General features: G+C 29.8%; 2 protein-coding genes across 2 annotated transcripts in view; one reads left to right on the forward strand and one right to left on the reverse strand.

The window, feature by feature from the left end:
• Window positions 1-1,188, forward strand: part of LOC123305834 (NADPH-dependent diflavin oxidoreductase 1) — a 45,263-nt gene extending 44,075 nt beyond the window's left edge. The window contains exon 6 of the mRNA XM_044887670.1: window positions 896-1,188. Coding sequence (XP_044743605.1) covers window positions 896-1,124 — 229 coding nt within the window. The 3' untranslated portion in view covers window positions 1,125-1,188. The remainder of the gene's footprint in view (window positions 1-895) is intronic.
• On the reverse strand, window positions 1,148-16,702 carry LOC123305835 (THO complex subunit 3). Its single transcript, XM_044887671.1, has 4 exons — window positions 16,412-16,702; window positions 15,514-15,875; window positions 7,402-7,563; window positions 1,148-1,470 (listed from the first exon to the last, which is right to left on the reverse strand). The coding sequence occupies exons 1-4, from the start codon at window positions 16,595-16,597 to the stop codon at window positions 1,212-1,214; spliced, it is 969 nt and encodes a 322-aa protein (XP_044743606.1). The 5' UTR covers window positions 16,598-16,702; the 3' UTR covers window positions 1,148-1,211.
• Window positions 16,703-21,622: the final 4,920 nt, after the last annotated feature.

Raw genomic sequence — 21,622 nt, forward strand, 5'->3', positions numbered from 1 at the left:
CAGGAATAGTGATTCTTAGAAAATAATATAAGGGCAATTTTTGTATATAATTTTATGATCTACAACTTTTGTGTGGTCTTTTTTTATGATAAAACTTACCATTTTCCGCAAAAATTGGAATAATCATTTTTTTGATCTTTGACCTTGAATAACTTTTTGCAGATGTGAGGTGGATACTTTTAGTATTTTATTTGTAATAATGCCCCTAAGGTCAGAACCAATTTTTAGTTGTATGCGAATATCTACCACTATTTTTTGATTTAATTTGACCGGATAACAAACATTATTGTATGTATATAGTGCTTGTTCATTGATAAATATACGTTATCTCTCGTACTTCTCGTACTCTCTATAACGCGCTATTCACTCTTACTCATTAATACATTCTTCATCACCTGGCCTGAGAGCTACTAAATCCCATCCAAATGATCTGGCTTTTTGAATATATTATATTAACTATTAATGACAAAGATAATAATAAATGAAGATAATAATGTTGTGTTTAAACTTCAGCAAGTGCCTCAAATATAGTTTTTGGACTTGTGGAAAAATAAATTTTCCAAAGATCTGGCTAGGTTTTAAAACCGCTAAAAAGATCTGGTTTTTTTATTTTTCTACTTCTCAAATGTTAAATTTGAGCATATGAAAATTTCAAAATGCGCGAAATGTATGGGTTGGATTAATCCCACAAGCATTCAGCCAGGAGTTTACTACGTATGTAACTATCGTAGAAGACGTATTAGACAAGTTTTCAAGGTGCCTCAACTACCTGCTCCAAAATGTCACTCAGCTCTTATTTGAAAAAATAATTTCACAAAATTTAAAATGAGTGGATAGTGGATACGGATGGTCTGGAACAGCTTATATATTAATTAATCTAATTTTTGATTTACAGTTATGTTCAGCATAAACTTTTGGAAAATAAAGAATTGATAGCCAATGACTTGCTTTATAATAATGCTTATGTTTTTGTCGCTGGTAATGCAAAAAACATGCCAAATGATGTACGTCAAGCGTTAATTGATTGTATAGTACAAGCTAGACAATATGCACCAGAAGTTGCCACTAATTTTATTGAGAAAATGGAAAAAACTGGAAGATATCAAATAGAAACATGGGCTTAAAAAAGTAAAAAACTAAACACACGTTTTATTTTAATGAAATAAAGGATGTTTTATAAAACTTTTATTGATTAGTATTCAATTAGTTGGTTAGTCAGATGGAAAACCCCAAACTTTTAAACTGCCTGCGTCACGTTTTCGATCATAAGTGTCTTTGTCATCACATGCGTATGCCAATAAGTATTGTTTTGGATGAAAGGCTACTGTGAATGTAGCAGCTTCCACTGGAATATCTGCTATTTTTTCGCCTGTTTCTGTGTAACCAATATCTATTATTAAATCTTCTGAAGCTGAAGCCAACAATTGACCATCATGACTGAATGATATTGTTCGAACAGGCCAATCCAAACTGAAAAATATTAATTTGTAAAAGATTAGCCCACTAAATTTGTTTACCAAATTATTTTTTTATTATATTCAAAATTATAAAATAATTATTTTTGTGATTTTTGAAGGCCGTTTGTTGATGTCGTTTGAAAACAAAGACATTTTCAAGGTTAAATTGCCATTTTTCAAACTATTGAAAGGAGAATTGATTAATTTTATAAAAGTGTCCGGGGTCTCAAAAAAAAAGATATTCTCATTTTCTGTACGACAACTGATCTCTGAGATATAATGGCTAGACAAAATCATCCTTTCTTGATCATCGAAATCTGGTGAACTAAAGGTCGTACAGCGAACGGAAAGTGAATTGTGGTAACTTCAATCAATCCTCTTGACTTGCGTTTTGACTTATTCTGCAACAATTTAGTAAATATTGCGAAAATTACAAATGTTTCTAGGTTAATTTTTTTAGTTCAATGCATACTTAAAAGTACTATAAAATCAACAGCACATTTATTGCGTCTTATAAAATCTCGATTCAGCATGATTAATAAAATGAAAATTATTTTAATTTTAAAATTTTCTGCGGTATTTTTTTGTATATCTTCATTCAGTCAAAGTCATTTGCATTAATTTTTTACTCACGGTCGTATATACAGGTCTGTTAACTTCATATACCATCCCATAGAGTGAAGCGTGATCGATATAGTTGAACCGTAAAGTAGTTCCCGCGTGGAACACTGGTGGCGCATGAGTAGTCGTTGGCATTCTCGTATACTTTATTTCGTATTGATAACGCAAACTTCGACAAGCACGCCATCTGCAGTCTAGATCAAGAAGCTCCAGTAGCGATACGCGTATCGCTCACAGGTTTGGGCAACGAGTTGTCAGACCTGTATATACGACCGTGTTTTTACTTCACTCTCCCCAAGCGAATCTTCATGCATATTTTTAAAGGCAACACTAAAAGATTTATCAACTCTTTTTCGAAAATTCCTTTAAATAATTATTTTCAAAACTATCCAATTTTTTTTATAAAAAAAAAGAAACTTTTTTGAAACAACTGTTTTACCAAAAATTAGGTAGTTTAAAAAGGAAAGTCATTTTTCAACTACCTATGAGTTAATATTCCGCAGAGAAAAAAATTTTTTTCGCCGCTAAAATACTGAAAGATATTTTAAGAGGATTGATTGAATTTGCCAAAAAACACTTTCCGTTCGCTGTACGATCTTTAATTCACCAAATGTGGTTTTTTCTTCAATAGTCGTTACCTCAAAGATCAAGTCATAAAGAAAATTAAAAATTGGCCGCAAGCTAAACTTTACAGCACACTTGATTTAACTATATGAATTTTTGTTTGTTAAGGAACAAAAGTGGGTAAAGTTGAGTATTTTGAAAATGTCGTTAAAAAGATCAATTTTTCAAAGAAAATGCCTATCAAGTAAATGGTATCTTACAAAATTGTAAAATGAAAATATTTCTAAACTTCTTTTCGAACCTTATAGGTAGGCTAAGCTACAAATATCAAGTTTTTAAAAACGTCTTTTCCACAGAACTGACGTTTGTGTCGTAATTACCTACCTAACCCACAATAACTAATTAACGGCTAAATAGTTTATAAAGTTTTACAACAAACGAGCAAATCTACTACAATCTACTCTTTGATGATTGTCCGCTCGAAATTTGGACAGTAGTTAGAAAATCAATCAAATAACAAAGGTTATACAGGTTTCTCAAAGAAACATATCATATTAAAAAAGCAGAGTGATGATATAGAAGACAAAATTCTAAGAATAAAGTTTATTTGCCGATTTTAGATTCATTATACCATTTGCGAGACAACAATTTATAATAAGCAAAGTTTTAGAAAATAAAATTTACTAGATATTCCCATATAATACATACTATACGATTTGTGCAAATTATGCGCTCTCACGGGTAAAAATATTTTAAACAAAAGTTATTTATTTTTTTATAAGGATCATTTTTTACATTTAACCTCTTCACACTACTGGTGTACAATATATTGTACATAAAATTTTAGCATACGTATAGTACCAATTTTAATCTAGAAGAGGAAAAAACTATTTGGGCTCAAATTTGGTCATCTGTCATCATCCTTATTAAAATAAAACAAAAATTATGAATTATTTTTTTAAATATATTTTTTGGAATATTTCAATAATAAACGCCTTTATGAATACAAATATCATAGAATATGGTTTATTAATATTCAAAAATGATTATATTAACTGGAAAATATATTTCACAAAAGTTTTGAAGTGAAATTACTTATTTTTCCTCATAGAGCAGATGTACAATATTATTGTACAAAGTGCATCAATGAGTGTCAAATTTTCCCCCTCCATAGATTAAAACTACCTCTGACCTGTAACCGACAACAACACGTAAGCCATATCTTTTTCCGTTATTCTATTGGTCTAAAAGTTGTATCGTCAGTTGGCGGAATTTATCTGTTTTGAATTTGAATATTTTTATTGGCCTAAAAAATGTTAAGTACAAGTATTACCATCTGGTAGTCGAAATTGTAACTACTGAATTTGGGTCTTCTTCTCATTTTAATTAGTGAGAATTAGCAGCCAGACCAATTGCAAAGACTAAACATCTCCCCAGACGTAAAAATAATCTGCTGGTAGTAGGTGCGCGAGAGCTGTATGTATTCAATAACTTTGTATTTTCATTCAAATATGATGAATCTTATTACCCCAATTTGGGTTCCTTATTGGACAAACCAATTGGTTTCCAAGCGGGTGTACACGAAAATTTATAGTCGACAAGTAAACGATGAATTGTCGGTGCCCGTCTCAAATATTTTGGAAAACTCTCCTGGAATCTTAAAAGATAATAATCATCATAATGTTTAGTTTTACATGGAAAGTTTTTCGGGAGTTTTGAAAATGGGTAATTTTATAGATTTTGAGGTGCTCTTTTCGAATTTCCACTTTGTTACCTTGCATTTTTGCCGTTCGCGCCGCTATGTTGGAAAAATTGCGTCGAAAAGCAGTTTTTTGAAAATATCTCCTTTTCGAGTCATTTTACGAGGAAAATATATGTAAAATAAACCTCAGAAAATTTCTCACAATTTATCTCTTCACAATTTTTTTTCGTAAAATCAATAGTTTTGGCATACGAGCGCCGCAAAATGATTAGATTAAATGAAAGATTATATATTTGGATTCGAGTACTAAACGTAAAATAACTGAAAAATTAGACGGTTTTTGAAAAAAATATATCATACAATTTTAAAAGTATTATAAAAAACCCTTGAAAGTGGAAAAAGTTTCAAGCCATTTGCACGAAAATTAACGTTATAATGAAAAGATGGTTTCTCGTACCTTTTTTATTGTTTTATTCAGCACAAAAACGGATTAATTTATCATGGGAACTAAAATTTTTTCTTGCTGCTTTCCAATTTACTTTAATTAGGTACTGGCAACATGTTCAAAAAGTTTCGGTTACAGAGTTTTCGAAACATTGCAATTTAAATGAAAAAAAAAATTGTCTTTTAACGATGAAGACATTTTTTTCGAAAAATTTTTTTGCATTTAAATTCCAATATTTCAAAAAATATATCTGAAACTGCTAGAACTTTTTGAGCATGTTGCCAGTACCTTAATAAAATAAATTGGAAAATGGCAAGCATTAATTTTAGTTTCCGTGGTAAATTCATCAGATCTTGTGCTGAATAAAACATAAAAAATGGTACTAAAACTTTCTTTTCATTATAGCTCCGTTAATTTTCGTGCAAATGATTTGAAATTTTTTATGGTACTTTAAAAAGTATACAAATTACTTTTTTCAAAAAACGTCCAATTTTTTAGTTATTTAACGTTAAATACTCCGAATTTAAATCTTCAATAACTCGGAAAGTATTGACTTTTCGAAATATACTTAAATGACACTTTTTGCTTAGATTTCATCACTCTATCAATTTCCGTCGCCATTTTCAACATAACTCCCGGAAAACTTTCCATGTAACCCACTTTTTTTGAACCAAATGATTAAAGTACTTTTGGACGAGCCGGGTCCATCAACCGTAACACAAAAATTTGGCGGCCATATTGTTACGTTTTTTTAGCATAATTTCAAGCTAATAATTTCGGCCCTACTATAAGCCATATTTTTAACCCCCGAACCAAAAAAGGGGTGTTATAAGTTTGACTGCTGCGTGTGTGTATGTGTGTGTGTGTGTGTGTGTGTGTGTTTATCTATCTGTCTGTGGCATCGTAGTGCCTAAACGGATTGATGGAGAGTGTGAATTTAATGTTTCAAATGCGAGTTTAGCGTTTCGGACACGGAACAACTAAAACGTAAGCGATGGTTCTCAAAATCGGTTCAGTTTGGAAAAGGCTCTAAGGAAAAAGTTAATTTAATGGAAAGTGTTCTTAGATATGTTTCAAGTGCGAGATTAGGGTTCTGTACCCAAAATATTTGTCGGAGAAGTTTTAAATTTTGTAAATTTCACTTGCTTTTATTTTACGGAATGGTATTGCGGGTATTAGATTTCAGTTTGCCGAAAAACATTCTGTTGGCGGATTTTATGCAGGCTTGTCTTCTCTATCTATATTATCATGACCACTCCTCCTAATACAGATTTGGTATTAAAAATAGTCGACTAGAAGACATCGAACCAAGTTGGAAGTTTAATATTTGATAGGAATGAATGGGTTTGTGTTTATCATTCTATGTTCCCTTATAACACACTAGACACCAAACGCGTGGACCGATTTGGATGATTCTAACGTCAATCGATTTGTCTAATCACTGAAGATATTGCACAATGAAAATTCAATATGGAAACCATCAGACGCCATATTTTGAAAAAGAAAAAATGAAAGTCGGCGAACTATGTTAAGTGGGGAATCATTGATCAGGTATTTGAAAATCCTAACTAAAAAGTGTAAAAAAAAAAAAACAAATAAATTTAAAAAATCAAAAAATAATGATAAAAAAACAACTAAAATCAAAAAACGCGATGTAAAGCTACTTATGATATTTGGACCCCTTAGGAGAGTGTGAAACTGCATTTTGCAAGCAAAAAAAAGTTGTGCTACCTGCGTAATCTGTGAAAAACTGTAAAATTTTCGGCCTTTTTTCAGTTTTCGCAGATTAATACAAAAACTGTGGGCTTTTGACATTAGCTACTGTCATTTTGAAAGTATAAGAAATTTGAAACAATTCCGTATGTCTAATGGTTTTTGAGTTATGGTGCTTGAAAAATTCATATGAAAACCATAGTTCTCTTGTAATCATAAAAAAACAAAAAAATCTAACATGAAATTGTGGGCATTGTGTGAAAAAAAGAATAAATAATTGACTCATGGAGTGAAACAGGTCGTTGGAAACTCATTTGGGAAAGTTAACTTCAAACGAAAAGATAAAGTAAGGAGCTTATCGTCAGAACACATCGACAAACGTATAACTATTGAAGAAGGATTGTTATCTAAAGAAGAGTTGTCTCAAAAAGATGGTCAACCGTGACCCTCAAAAAAGAGTAAATTTCATGTTTATTAGGAAGTAGGAAGTGATAGTTTTAGTATTGAGCTGCAAAAACTGACAATTTTGAAGTCTAACAATTTTGAAGTTTTTCACGTATTTGGCAGGTAGCACAACTTTTTTTACATATTAAAAAGTTGGGTTTTTTAATTTTTTAAATTTATTTATAACCCATTCAAAATGTTCGTTTTGTATCATAGTGTAGTATATTGATACAGCATGTGTATCAATATACTACACTATGATACTTTGTTTTCGTCAAAAAGACAATATTAGCTTGCACAGAATTTGTTGTACACTTTTGATTAGACTAGAAGTGAGTGTCGTCAGGTGCGTACCAATAAATGTTACAATAGGTGATATACGAAAATAGAGAGAATTCAATAGGTTTAAATAAATATTTTTAATATAAATAAAATTTAAATGTTCATATTCATACCGTGTAAAAACTCTCAAACATGATAATTCTTCTGCATCCCATAATGAAACTAAAGCATCTGCACTTCCTGTTGCAAAGTATCTTCCTTTGGGATCAAATTCAATACATATACAAGTTCCTGGATGAGCTTTCAATACATGTTGTAATTCTAACTCTGGATAACTGCAACAAAAAATTTTAAATCAACCATACCATACCTTCTACCATTCTACGTTTATCTACGTTTATCTACGTTTTATTTACGTCAGCCAGACAACTTTTAACGTTATTCAATTTGGAATAAATCTATATAATCCATGTCTACGCTACAGTAAAGGCCTTTTTAATAAGTGATTAATACCAAGTTGAATCTTCGTAAGATACGAGAACTTCGTTACACAACGCTCGCCACACCTTTGTTTATATAAAAAAAATTTCGATAATTATTAATAACAGCTGGTTCTTTAATTAAATCTGGAGACAATTTGATAAAAAACTAATTTTTAGTTATATTTTCCCAAAAAAATACATGGTTTTTCACATTATTCAATACGAAATATTAAGGCTGAAATGCTTGATTTAAAAAAAATTTTGTTTCTGTGACAGATGCAGGCTTGTTGGCAGTATAATTTAATATTATTTCTGTACTATACAAGATTTCCGGAAAACGCAAAACGTAACAAAGTTGTATTTTTTACCCGACTGAGCAACACAAAGGAGTGGTAATGTGTAAAATTGAATTTTCTTTACTTCCATATCTTCAGTAGCGCTAACAGGGTTTAAACAAATCGATGTACATAAAAATCAGCTCACGCATTTGGTCCCAGGTGCGCCACATAGGAAAACATATACATTATTTTCACACTATCGCGTCTGGTGGTTGCCATATTGAATTTTCATTACTGCCATATCTTCAGTAGCACTCACATGGTTTTAGACAAATCGATTGACGTCAGATTCATCAAAATCTGTCCACGCATTTGGCCTCTAGTGCGCCACATAAGAACCCACCATATACATACATTATATAGACTGCTAAACACATTACCACTCCTGCAACACATTTTAGTTGCTTAAAATCCATTTTATTATAATAATATGGATAAAGTGGATTTTAAGCAACTAAAATGTGTTTAATTAATAGTGATTCGAATTGTTTATTTAATAGCTATTCAATGATACTACACTTGACATAGTGCGTCGTCTTTTTGCTTTTTCACAATATGGCTTCTGGTGGTCGTCATTTTGAATTTGCATTACTGACATATCTTCAGTAGCACTCGCAAGATTAACACAAAATGATTGACGCTAGAATCATCAAAATCGGCGGAGTCGTTTGTTCTCTAGTGCGTCACATAGGAACACGAATATATTCCTTTCACTATATGACGTCTGGTGGTCGCCATATAGAATTTTCATGACTGCCATATTTTCAATAGCACTTACAAGGTTAAGAGAAATCGATTGACGTCAAAATCATCAAAATTGGACCACGCGTTTAGTCTTTAGTGGGCCACATATTAACACACATTTTCACAATATGTCGTCTGGTGGTCGCCACATTGAATTTTCATGATTGCCATACTTTCAGTAGCACTTCCAAGGTTAAGACAATTTGATTGACGTCTGAATCATCATAATCGGCCCACGCGTTTGGTATCTAGTGAGCCAGAACACACATATGTAGCTGATGAACACATTACTACTCCTTTGCGTTGCTCAGTCGGGTAAAAAATCAAAAAATCGGACTGAATAAAAAGTAAACCAACCTTCATAAAAAATGAACTGAAAAGAAAAAAACAAGTACAACAGTTTACATAGCGACATTAACAGTCGGGACCCATTAGAGTCTATACCGGCTCAAATCTTCCTAATAATGGATCCCGACTGTTAAAGTCGCTATGTAACCAGTTGGACTTGTTTTTTTCTTTTAGTTCATTTTTTATGAAGGTTGGTTTACTTTTTACTCAGATATATAGTAGCAACTTTAACGAATATATTCTGAAAAAGCTTGTATCCGTTTTACAAACCAATTTGAACTTGAAGTCTGCTAACCTATTCGATTAAGTTTTTTGTCGCAATTGTGAATAATTGAATTCCGTATACATGTTGTCCCAAAATTATGACTAAAGAATTACAAGTTTTAAATGGTAATAACTTGAAAATCTTAAATAGAATCCCCTGTATTTTGTTGATGTTAACAGCAGATGTAAAATTTAATTCTTTATCAAATACCATCAAATTTCCTACAGCTAACTGTTAACATTTTCAGAATGGAAACCGATTTAATATACACAAAATCACCTATGGATGATTCAATCGTTTAGACTAGTGGACTCCAAGTTGAATTTGGTTTGAATTAATTCGTTAAAATTGCTACATTTTCATTTCAGAAAATACAGAATATTTGGAAAACCGTAAAGTTTAAGTGAGGTAAACCTTAAGAAACTCACTTTTATTTTTATCGTTGAACCTGAAAATAAAATAGTATTCGCTCCGTGCGTGAGTTTCGTTTCCATGGTAACGATACACTACTTTAATTATAGAATTGTATGGATGCATATATAATTGTATGGCTTGCATTTAAGACTTACATTTAAAATTTAAATTTATTGTCTCACAAATTTAAATAAATAATTATGATAATTTACATTTGAAAAATAATATTTGTTCAATTTGATTTCTTATTTTCACAATTTTTAATGCATTAAGTTTAATTAATTCGTGTTTTTCAATAATTTCAATTTGACATTTCTATAACAGTAACATGTAAAGAATTGCAAATTAGTCATAACAGTCCCCTTTAACTCCAAAATTTTTCACTGGAAGCGCATGCATCGATTTTATTATCCCTACCATGACTACGCACACAACGAATACAGGGAGTTCAATTTAAAAGAGTACAACTTTGATACTTTTCGTGTTTATCAGACATTCTGTGCATTGCGAAAATAATTTTAGATCAAGTAGTTTAGCATCAATCTTTCTTGTCGAATATTGTGAATACCATTGTATGCTTATGCACTGTATCCAAAAGTCTACAACCAAAGTGAAGTCTACGCACCCATGACCCAAATAACCTACGTTGCTCGTTTATGAATTCAAATTCACATACTCGATATCTCTTTTCGTTTTTGACTTATTTTGATGATGGGCGGGCGGAAGGGCAGACGGACAAACGGAAATGGACTAATTAGATCATTTTATGAACACATTCGCCAAATTTTTGTTTGTAGCATTAATATTTTTAATCGTTACAAACTTGGGACTAAACATATTATACTCTGAAAAGGCCAAAATATAAAATTTAAAAAATTTACGATTAAGTCATTCTTCATAAAAATTTGCTGCTTGTCGAGAAAGTAAAGTTGCGATATCTCAATCTTCGATTGGACTACAGGATGTCAGTAATTAACAACAAAAAAAAAACGTTGATCGTTAAAAAATTGCTGTCGGTCCTAAAGTCTCTATATGCCGAAAAATAATATTATCACATACAAAACACCGCTGATCAGAATACACGACGAATTAGAAGAGTTTAAAAAATCAACATAATTATGGCGGTCTTTTAGCCGCTATTTATTTGGTTCTAGAATTTTTTTTCGTTTTTCGAGAATATTGTATAAAACCACTACTTGAGGCTACCTGCAAATTTTTAACTCCCTTTCTTTTATAGTTTTGAACAAAATGGACATCAAAGTTTTGTCCTAATTTGCGCACTCACGAGTAAACGATGATTTTTATGAAAAAATATGAAAAAACGCCACTCAAATCCTACATTAAAATCGCAAAGCGCGTTGTGAAGTTGCTTTTTTGGTACGTTATTTGAACTCCTTAGGGAAGTGTGAAACTACGTTTTACAAGCAAAAAAAAAGATGTACTCCAAATTTTCGGACTTTTTTTCAGTTTTTTACCTATTAAAAAAGTAGCAAAACTTTTTTTGCTGGCCAAACGTAGTTTGACACTCCCCTAAAGGGTTTAAATAAAATACCAAAAAAACATCTTTACATCGCCTTCCGGTCGTCATTTCTATTAAATTTCAAAAAATTTTTGAAGTATTTTCTAAAAAACTTTTTCATAAGGTTTATAGTCTAGTGTAATTAAAATTTTGTTTTTAGTCCTAATTTAATAAATTTTTAACAGATAGCGACTAGGTGAACATATGAGTTAGAGTGTAAGTAACATAGTAAACAACAATCAAACTCGAGACTTTTGGAAATTACGAAATGGGGGTTTATTTTAGGGGTTGAAAAAGTTTTTTTGCGATTAAGGGCAAAATGACCTCGTAGTGGAAAATGATCAACTGGAATGTCCTTGATAATAATTAATTGTAAAACTTTTGTAAGGAACCTTTTTCAACATAACCTCAAATTCTATGAGAAAATCGCGAAAAACTGTTTTTTTCGTTTTTCTTTTTTTCTCGGTCAAAGCACATTTAATTTTCATAAACCTTTGTGAAAATGTTTTTTTTAACTATAGAAAATTCACGAATTTTTATGAAACCGAAAAATAATTTTTTCTTTGAGATTTTTCAAATTTTCCGTTAAAATTGCTCATTTTTCAACGACAAACTCTTGATGTTTTTTTCGATTTTCATATTCTGCTTGGGCTTATTTAAGCCGTTGAAATGTCTATTTTAAAATGGTCTATCTATGTGTATGGTTTACTTTTCATTCAACCGCTTAAAATCCTGAAAAACCGAAAAAAACCATTTTTCGTCTGTAAACACGATTACTCCAAAACGAAAAGATATATCAAGCTAAAATTTTTATGGCGTGTTCAAGACGTAAAAAGTGAGTTAAATTTAGTAAAAGAGCAACATAGGCCAATTGGTGTCTAGGATCCGTAGGACCCATCTTGGAAACCGTTATAGATAAAACAAAAATTTAAATGTAAAAAGTATTCCTTGTAAAAAAATAAACAAGTTTTGTTTGAAACATTTTTTCATAAACATCACCGTTTACCCGTCCGGGTGAAAATTACATTAGAAACATTTAAAAAAAAGAAAAGCTCAACCTTGGTCAATTTGTACATTTTAAAATGATAATGTGAAAATTTGTACATTTAAAATTTTTTTCGCAATGCCTAACATCTTGGAAGATGCATTTTACAACATTTTCGAAGACTTACATTTTGTAATTTCGTTGATTTTAAATAATCGTTACAAATCAGTTTCGTCTTCGGTCAAATTGTACATTTAAAAATTTTTATTACGACGTTCAGAGCCATGCAGCCGGGCCTTGCCATGTATACGGTTGGGAAGACCAATAGTTTACTCATGTATTGAGTCAATGTTATCGATAAAATGTAGTGTCAACCATGCTCAAATTTCTGGCTGTAATAACAGGTGTGGATGTAGGAAACATGGCTTGAAATGCACTTTTTTGTGTATAAAATGCTTTGATAATTGCTCAAATAAAGAAGTACTAACATTTGAACATGAAAGTGATTCAGATACCGCAGGCATGGATTTGTAAATATTAAAAATAAACTGCCATACATGAATTATTCTGTATTTTAATATTTCATTCTTCAAAATTTGAAGTTCAAATGTACATGTAACAGAATTTTATCGTATATTGTCCCATATTGGTTATGTATAATATGTTATCAAATATTTTTGATATGAAATTATAGATTACAATTTATAAGGAAATTCAGTGTGTCGTAATAAAAATTTTTAAATGTACAATTTGACCGAAGACGAAACTGATTTGTAACGATTATTTAAAATCAACGAAATTACAAAATGTAAGTCTTCGAAAATGTTGTAAAATGCATCTTCCAAGATGTTAGGCATTGCGAAAAAAATTTTAAATGTACAAATTTTCACATTATCATTTTAAAATGTACAAATTGACCAAGGTTGAGCTTTTCTTTTTTTTAAATGTTTCTAATGTAATTTTCACCCTCACGGGTAACTGGTGATGTTTATGAAAAAATGTTTCAAACAAAAGTTGTTTATTTTTTTACAAGGAATACTTTTTAAATTTAAATTTTTGTTCTATCTATAACGGTTTCCAAGATGGGTCCTACGAATCCAATACCCAATCGCCCTATGTTGCTCATTTACTAAATTGAACTAATTTTTTACGCCCTGAGCACGCCATACAAATTTTTTGCAGACGAAAAAGCGTTTTTTTCGGTTTTTCACGATTTTAAGCGGTTGAATGAAAAGTAAACCATACACATAGATAAACCATTTTAAAATGGACATTTCATCGGCTTAAATAAGCCCAAGCATAATATGAAAATCGAAAAAAACATCAAGATAGTTTGTCGTTGAAAAATGAGCAATTTTAACGGAAAATTTGAAAAATCTCAAAGAAAAAATTATTTTTCGGTTTCATAAAAATTCGTGAATTTTCTGTAGTTAAAAAGAAAAACTTTCACAAAGGTTTATGAAAATTAAATGTGTTTTGACCGAGAAAAAAAGAAAAACGAAAAAAACAGTTTTTCGCGATTTTCTCATAGAATTTGAGGTTATGTTGAAAAAAGTTCCTTAAAAAAGTTTTACAATTAATTATTATCAAGGACATTCCTGTTGATCATTTTCCGCTACGAGGTCATTTTTTGCCCCTAATCGCAAAAAAACTTTTTCAACCCCTAAAATAAACCCCCATTTCGTTATTTCCAAAGGTCTCGAGTTTAATTGTTGTTTACTATGTTACTTACACTCTAAACTCACATGTCCACCTAGTCGCTACCTGTTAAAAATTTATTGCTCTCAAAACCTAATTAGATTAGGCTATTACTAGTTGAGCTAACTTCAAGTTTTCATTTCTCTATCTTTTATAATTTTGGAAAAAAAGAACTCCAAAGTTTTTGCTCTAATTTGTCCCCTCACGAGATAAAAAAGTCCCTTCACGAGATGTTTGCGAAAAATTGTTTCAAAATTTGTTTATTTTTTTTAAGGAACACATTTTACATTTAAACTATTGTTCTATATCTTACGGTTTACCATAAGCAAAACTCAAAATTTGAACATTTCTGAAAACATGTCAATTTTTCAAGCATTGTATCTCAAAAACTATTAGACATACGGAGCTGAAAGTTTTTTTTTTAAATTTTATGTATAGTAATAAATAAATACTTAAGAGTGCTTTTCTCTTTAGTTTTCGTTTTTGTTAATTTCTAAACAAGCTTCAGTCTGATCAACTCTTTGCATGTGTTCGATTCTTCGGTTTATATAATTTTTTAAAATGGCGTTTAGAGATTTTAAAAATGGCAAATAAATTTATATTTTAAATTGAGGACGTTTCATAATTGTAATAATTTTCGTAGAACCCGATTAATATCGATTTTAAGAGGGATATGCAGTCAGTGTAGCTGAGCAGCTTTGCAGTACACTCCCCATATTCACGAAAATAATATATTTTTGTCTAGTTACAGTGTTTTTTTTTTTAATATCCTGAATTATGATCGACAATTTATGATTAATTTTACTTAAACAAGTACTTGTAGGTAATTTTAATTCGCTCATAATTTAGACATGTCATTATTTTATTCACTTTAAAAACTAACATACTGTTTGAAAGCTCTCAATGTTTTCTATTCAAGGTTAAGTTCTGTGCATTTCTTTTGGAAAAAATCACTCACAACTTTTCATAAATGTTCCGGTTTGTGAATAATACAGAGAAAACAAGTAATTTTTAGTTGTATTTGACCTATTCACTTCCAACTTAAACTCCCTTTTGTCCGCAAGTACACATTAAGAGCGAAATGTACAAAAATTCCACTGTTAAATTTAAAAAATAATACATCTGAACATAGCGGAAGTCGTCTTCATCAATTCCCAAAGTTATCCAAAATTAGTGACGTCTCGATTCCTTAAAACTAGCACTAAATATCATGATCAAGAAATGAAAGTGATGAGCGAAAAATGAAAAACTAGCAAATAAATATCGATAGAGGTGAGTCTAACTTTGTTACAAGTGGGTTTCTGTCCTCGAGGTACCTGGTGTCCAGTGCGGGCAGTGTACACCACTTCCCTTCTTGGAGTTTAACGAGAGCGAATGGAAACACCGTATCCCGATCTGTCTTACTCCTTACAAAATCAACAGTTTATTGCTTTATTTGTTCGATTATTTGGATTTTTCTTCTTGTAAATGATAACAAACGTGATTAATTTACCTTAAGATGTGAATACAGCCTTGACCGTTTGTTAAAAAGAATAAATCACTGTTATTGTTCCAAGAAATTTCATTAACTTCAAAAGAAAATTGTTCTTCAGCTATAATTTTGTGAGTGCGCGTATCAATAAAAGTAACTAAATCTTCTTTATTTCCAACTGCGATTGTATTTCCATTCGGAGCCCATGTAATATTTATATTCTCGCCTTTAGTTGCAATTATAGCAGCAGATTTTTGTGTTCTAGCATCCCATACACGTACAGTTTTATCGCCACTGGCTGTACTAAGTAGATCAGGATTTGAAGCATGCCAACACAATTGATCCACAGATCCTGCATGACCTCGACAAGTGCATTCTTTATTCTAATCAAAAATTTTTTCAATTTAGATCAAGTGCATAGATATTATATTTACAGTATGTAATATTATCTGATTTTTGAGCTTTCTACTTACATTATTATTGTTATTTTATCAATCATAGTCAATAAATAAATAATTAAATTATATTCTTGATGAAAAAAATCAATATTTGAATTATTAAATTGACATTAGATACTAGAATAATAATCTGTCTTGTTGTAAAGACATTTTATATTTGATACTATTAAATTTAAAGTAAAATTAAATACTTAATAATAATGTAAATTTGAAATTAAATAATATTAATGACAAATAAATATTTTATTGTCAACAAATTTGTTTCACCGAGAATATAATTTAATTATTTATTTATTGACTACGATTGATAAAATAATAATAATTATATGTCGAAAGCTCAAAAATCAGATGATATTACGCAGCATACGGCTGAATAGCCTCAATCTTATATTTAATTTACATGCCACTACTAGCTATTCTAATTCCAATATCTATTGATTTAATTAACTACGTTTACGTACCAATCGATCATTATCCAGTGTAAATATGGATACACACTTATCGAAGGAGCCGGAGGCTAAACGTCGTCCATCGCAACTCCATCCAACTGAATGTACTTTTGAATTATGAGCTTGATATTCACGATGTTTATTGTGACTTTTGAAATATGTTTGCAGTTCTTCAATTTTATCTTGAATTGATTTCATTGTTTTGTTCAAATCAAAACTACCCTTTCATTTCATAAGACATTAACATCACAATCCGTAAGGTTATATATTCTATGCATCACAATTAAAACTTTATACTTACCAATACCAATACCATATACAAATACATAACCTTATATTTAACTTTATAAACACAGACATATACTTATTTTATAGGCTTCAATTCATAAAGACTAACATCACGTTCGTCTCGCGACAGGAATAATAATAATAGGGGAGGGATTAGACACTTTTCTATTTTTTATTTTATTTAAAACTGGCTTTAGCTACTGCTATACAGCCATTAACAATGGTACATTTAATTTACAATGCAAAAAAAATAAAAAATACATATATTAAAACAAAAAGAAAATTATTTTCGGTAGTTCTAAAAAAACAATAAAATAAAGTACTGCATTAATTCATAAAGTTTAGGACAGATTAGTTTCAAGTTTTGACAAACACAAAAAAAAAAAGACGAAAAAAGTTTAAAACAAGTGAAAAGAAACAATTGACTTAGTTAATTGTTGAAATACCATGCATAGTCAGTGTTGATTTCTTTATCACATTACACATACAAAAATGTATAGACAGTGTTGATGCGCAATCGTTTGTTTTTTGACGTCACGTAAATAACAAAAGATATTCACTTTTAAATAAACACACACACACTGATATACACTTATATTAAAGCACACTATAAAATATGCACCTAATTAACGCCCTTGTGGGTAAACAGTGATGTTTACAAATAAATGTTTCAAACAAAAGTTTTTTATTTTTGAACTGAAACTTTTTATGGGACACTAGCGTTTTGTCATGAGTGTTAACTCGTATAAATGTGGAATTGACAAAAAATGAACCATAAACAGCATCCTTCTTGCCAAGCCCACAATCAATAAACACCGGGATTTTTGTGTACCGGGATAGAAACTCAAAGGAGAAAAAGGGTGGTGACAGCGATTGGTAAATGGGAATTATCGCAAAGACACGATAAGCCACCACAAGGAATGGAAGTTCTTTGTTTCTCCAATAGGGGGAGTTTAGACATAGGTTGTTAAACTGGATAAGTTTAGGAATTAAAGGGTGGGATAAGGAAGAATATTGGTTTAGGAAATATTTTTTTGCTAAATACAGACGACGGACGATTAATGGGGCATCCGCTGCCTCAATTAGTAGGGAATTAGTGGGGCAGGAGCGCATTTGTCCAAGGGCAATGCGTAAGGATTGGAATTGGACTTTATCTAGCTTTGAAGATCGTGAGTTAGATAATGGGCATAAAAGAAAGGAGCCATAATCGATGAAACTCCGAATAGTCTGCTTATATATTGTAAGCAATGTACTTTGGTCGGCTCCCCACCAAACTTTGGTGAGAGCACGAAGGATGTTGATTCGTGGAGTACATTTACTTACAACATGGTCAACATGTGAACTCCATTTCAGTTTTTCGTCAAAAATGACTCCTAGGAATTTTGAGGATGCTTGACAGGTGATAAATGAATTGAGAAAAGGAATGGATTCAACATTGCACCTATGCCTAGTGAAAACGATAGCTGAACTTTTTGTAGCTGATATTTCCAAATTGATAGATAATAAATGATTTTGTAATGTGGACAAAGCATTTGAAACATTATCTATAGCTGTCTATAGGGATTGGGACAAAATCCGGAGTTAAGTTTTGTAGGAAAAATAGGGGCCAAGTTTGATTATCAGCCGTAGGGGGATAAGGGTTAATGGCCTTTCTATACATCTTGACGTTATTCCAGATCTCTTTGATAGGCGTGTTCCTGGATAGACTTTCACAGAAAATCTTCCAGGAATTTCGCTTTTTCTCTTTAAATAGACGCCTGGTTAGTGCTTGGAGCCTTCTAAATGTGCAGAATCTCTCCGGGGTAAAATTACCCTTAAGAGATTTCAAGGCCTCCTTCCTTGCTTGAACTTGAGTCTTGCATCGTTATCCCACCAGGGTGTGGGAGAAATAGGTTTTTTAGGAGGTTTGGAATATGGAATGGCCTGATCACCAGCAGAAGTAATAGTTTGGTGAAAAACGGAATACCATTCCAAGGGATTATTTTCAGTTGTGTAAGTTGGAAGGGAATCGTCGACAGTATGAGAGTACAAATCCCAATCTGCCCTCTCACACCGTCTTCGCGGAAAATGTTTGGGTAGGGGAAGATTGTGTTGATGATTTATGGTTATCAAGATAGGAAAATGATCACTACCAATCAATTACCTCATTTAGGTCCTAAATACTATATAAAGGAAATATATATAGAAATTTTCGGGATAAATTAAAAAATTTTAGGGAAAAAATTTTCATTTTATTTTATATACAAATCGTACATGTTATATTGCGACAGGGTACCGGTATAATACATGTGATACATATGTAGATTTTCGAAAAAAATTTTATCCTTTTAAATGGTCCTAAATACTATATAAAGGAAATATATATAGAAATTTTCGGGATAAATTAAAAAATTTTAGGGAAAAAATTTTCATTTTATTTTATATACAAATCGTACATCTTATATTGCGACAGGGTACCGGGATAATACATGTGATACATATGTAGATTTTCGAAAAAAATTGTATCCTTTTAAATGGTCCTAAATACTATATAAAGGAAATATATATAGAAATTTTCGGGATAAATTAAAAAATTTTAGGGAAAAAATTTTCATTTTATTTTATATACAAATCGTACATGTTATATTGCGACAGGGTACCGGTATAATACATGTGATACATATGTAGATTTTCGAAAAAAATTGTATCCTTTTAAAAGGTCCTAAATACTATATAAAGGAAATATATATAGAAATTTTCGGGATAAATTAAAAAATTTTAGGGAAAAATTTTCATTTTATTTTATATACAAATCGTACATGTTATATTGCGACAGGGTACCGGTATAATACATGTGATACATATGTAGATTTTCGAAAAAATTTTATCCTTTTAAATGGTCCTAAATACTATATAAAGGTAAAATATATAGAATTTTTCGGGATTAATTAAAAAATTTTAGGGAAAAAATTTCATTTTATTTTATATACAAATCGTACATCTTATATTGCGACAGGGTACCGGTATAATACATGTGATACATATGTAGATTTTCGAAAAAATTTTTATCCTTTTAAATGCTTCTAAATACTGTATAATGCAAATATATATAATAATTTACAGAATTACCTAATACAAAATTTTTATTGTACAAATTCACATTAATAGTTAATTGGTTAAAAAAAAATTTCAATACACAATGGGAATCAGGCTATTTTGTTGGAACTTATTTATAATTAATTCATAATATATTTTTCTGTATAAATTGATTAATTGTTTTTACATTCACCGTGTAAACGTATACACCATTCAAGTAACATAAAAAAAAAAAAAAAAAAATTATTATTATATTCTAGTAATACATAATAGTTATTCGCTAAAAAATATTTAATAGACAATCAAAATCTGACTATTCTGTTGTGAACTTATAAATTATTGATTCAAAATATATTTCTCTACCTAAATTTATTAATTGTATACACGCCCCCATATACGTTGTTCAAGTCACATATTATTTTGCATAAGGATTACAAATAAATATTATATAATAAATAAGAGTTAATAAAAATTTAAAATTTATTATCCATTTTAAATTTATCAGCTAAATAAATATTTTTACATTCTTTTAAATTATTACTTTTTATTGTATTAAGAGTATATATCTAGTTTTATTAATCTTAATCCTTTTACAAGCACTAATATTATTTATACATAATATATTTTTATTTTATGTATAGAAAGCATAACTTGCTAAATACATCCTAACAATTTAAAAACTTTTCATTTGATTAATATTATTTACAATAGCTAATATTAATAGAATCTGAATAATCAAAATTATTTCTTTAAATATATAAATTCCGAATGTAAGTGTCCATCATAATACTTCATTAAGTTTATATTTGGCTAGCAACCTGTTATGCATAAATTGCTTTAAAGGTTGCCTACTAAACATATTATAATTATAATTATTAACAATTTTTGTCAATTGCGATTGCATTTTTTAGTATAATCAATGGTAGCGCTTATAAGTAAAAACAATTAAAATCATTATAATAATTGTTAGCGATTATAATCAATATTGATAAGATGGAAACAAAAAGTGTTTATTCATAAAAAAAGCTCTTTAATTTATTACATTTAGAAACAAAAATTTTCTAACATAATAAATTAAAGAGCATTTATTATCAATACCATTTCTTACCATAATCGACTAAAAATATTATTATAACTAATAACTTTATTTATAAATAAGCATCCATTTTATTATTAATAGATTTAATAATATTAATTGTAAATTATAATAATAATAATAATTATTAATATTATTATTATGAATAGTTATTATTATTAATATTATTACATTTATTAGTAATAATAGATGACAGTGCTTATTATCAAAAGCCGTTCCATTTATAAGTATTATGGTTAGCATTAAATATTGAGAAGTTCAAATATTTTCGTTAGCATTTATTATAAATATTGTTAAGTTATATTTAGTTTGCTTTAATTTTTATTCATAAAAAAAGCTCTTTAATTTAATAAAGAGCAAATATTATCATAATTATTTATAATTATTATTATCAATAACATTTATTATTAATATTCATTATAATTATTATTATTATTATTATTTTTAATATTATTATTATTATAAATTTATTGATAAAAAAAGCCTCTTGTAAAAGAGGCTTTAAAATAAAATGATAAAAAAAGCCACTTGTATAGAAGAGGCTTAAAAATTTTTTTTTGAAAAAAAAAAGCCTTCGTAGAGAAGGCTATGTTAAAGAGTGATTTTTTCAAAATTTTGAAAAAAATACCCTTCCCTTTGTATTACAGGGAAATGTAAAACATTACATTCCCCTTTTACAAGTTAAAAACGTATTTAAAAAAAAAAAATCTTTTTTTTTTTAATACATTTTAAAATTTAAAACAAAGAGTGTATTTTTGTTTAAA

Source organism: Chrysoperla carnea, chromosome 1 (genome assembly GCF_905475395.1).
Source record: "Chrysoperla carnea chromosome 1, inChrCarn1.1, whole genome shotgun sequence".
Lineage (NCBI taxonomy): Eukaryota > Metazoa > Arthropoda > Insecta > Neuroptera > Chrysopidae > Chrysoperla > Chrysoperla carnea.

Excerpts from the sequence above, each read along its gene's own strand:
- LOC123305835 (XM_044887671.1), bottom strand. The coding sequence starts at position 16,597 with ATGAAATCAATTCAAGATAAAATTGAAGAACTGCAAACATATTTCAAA. Across the intron at positions 7,564-15,513 it reads GGCTGTATTCACATCTTAAG|TTATCCAGAGTTAGAATTAC; the intron begins GTAAATTAATCA and ends TTTTTGTTGCAG. Across the intron at positions 1,471-7,401 it reads TGTTTGAGAGTTTTTACACG|TTTGGATTGGCCTGTTCGAA; the intron begins GTATGAATATGA and ends AATATTTTTCAG.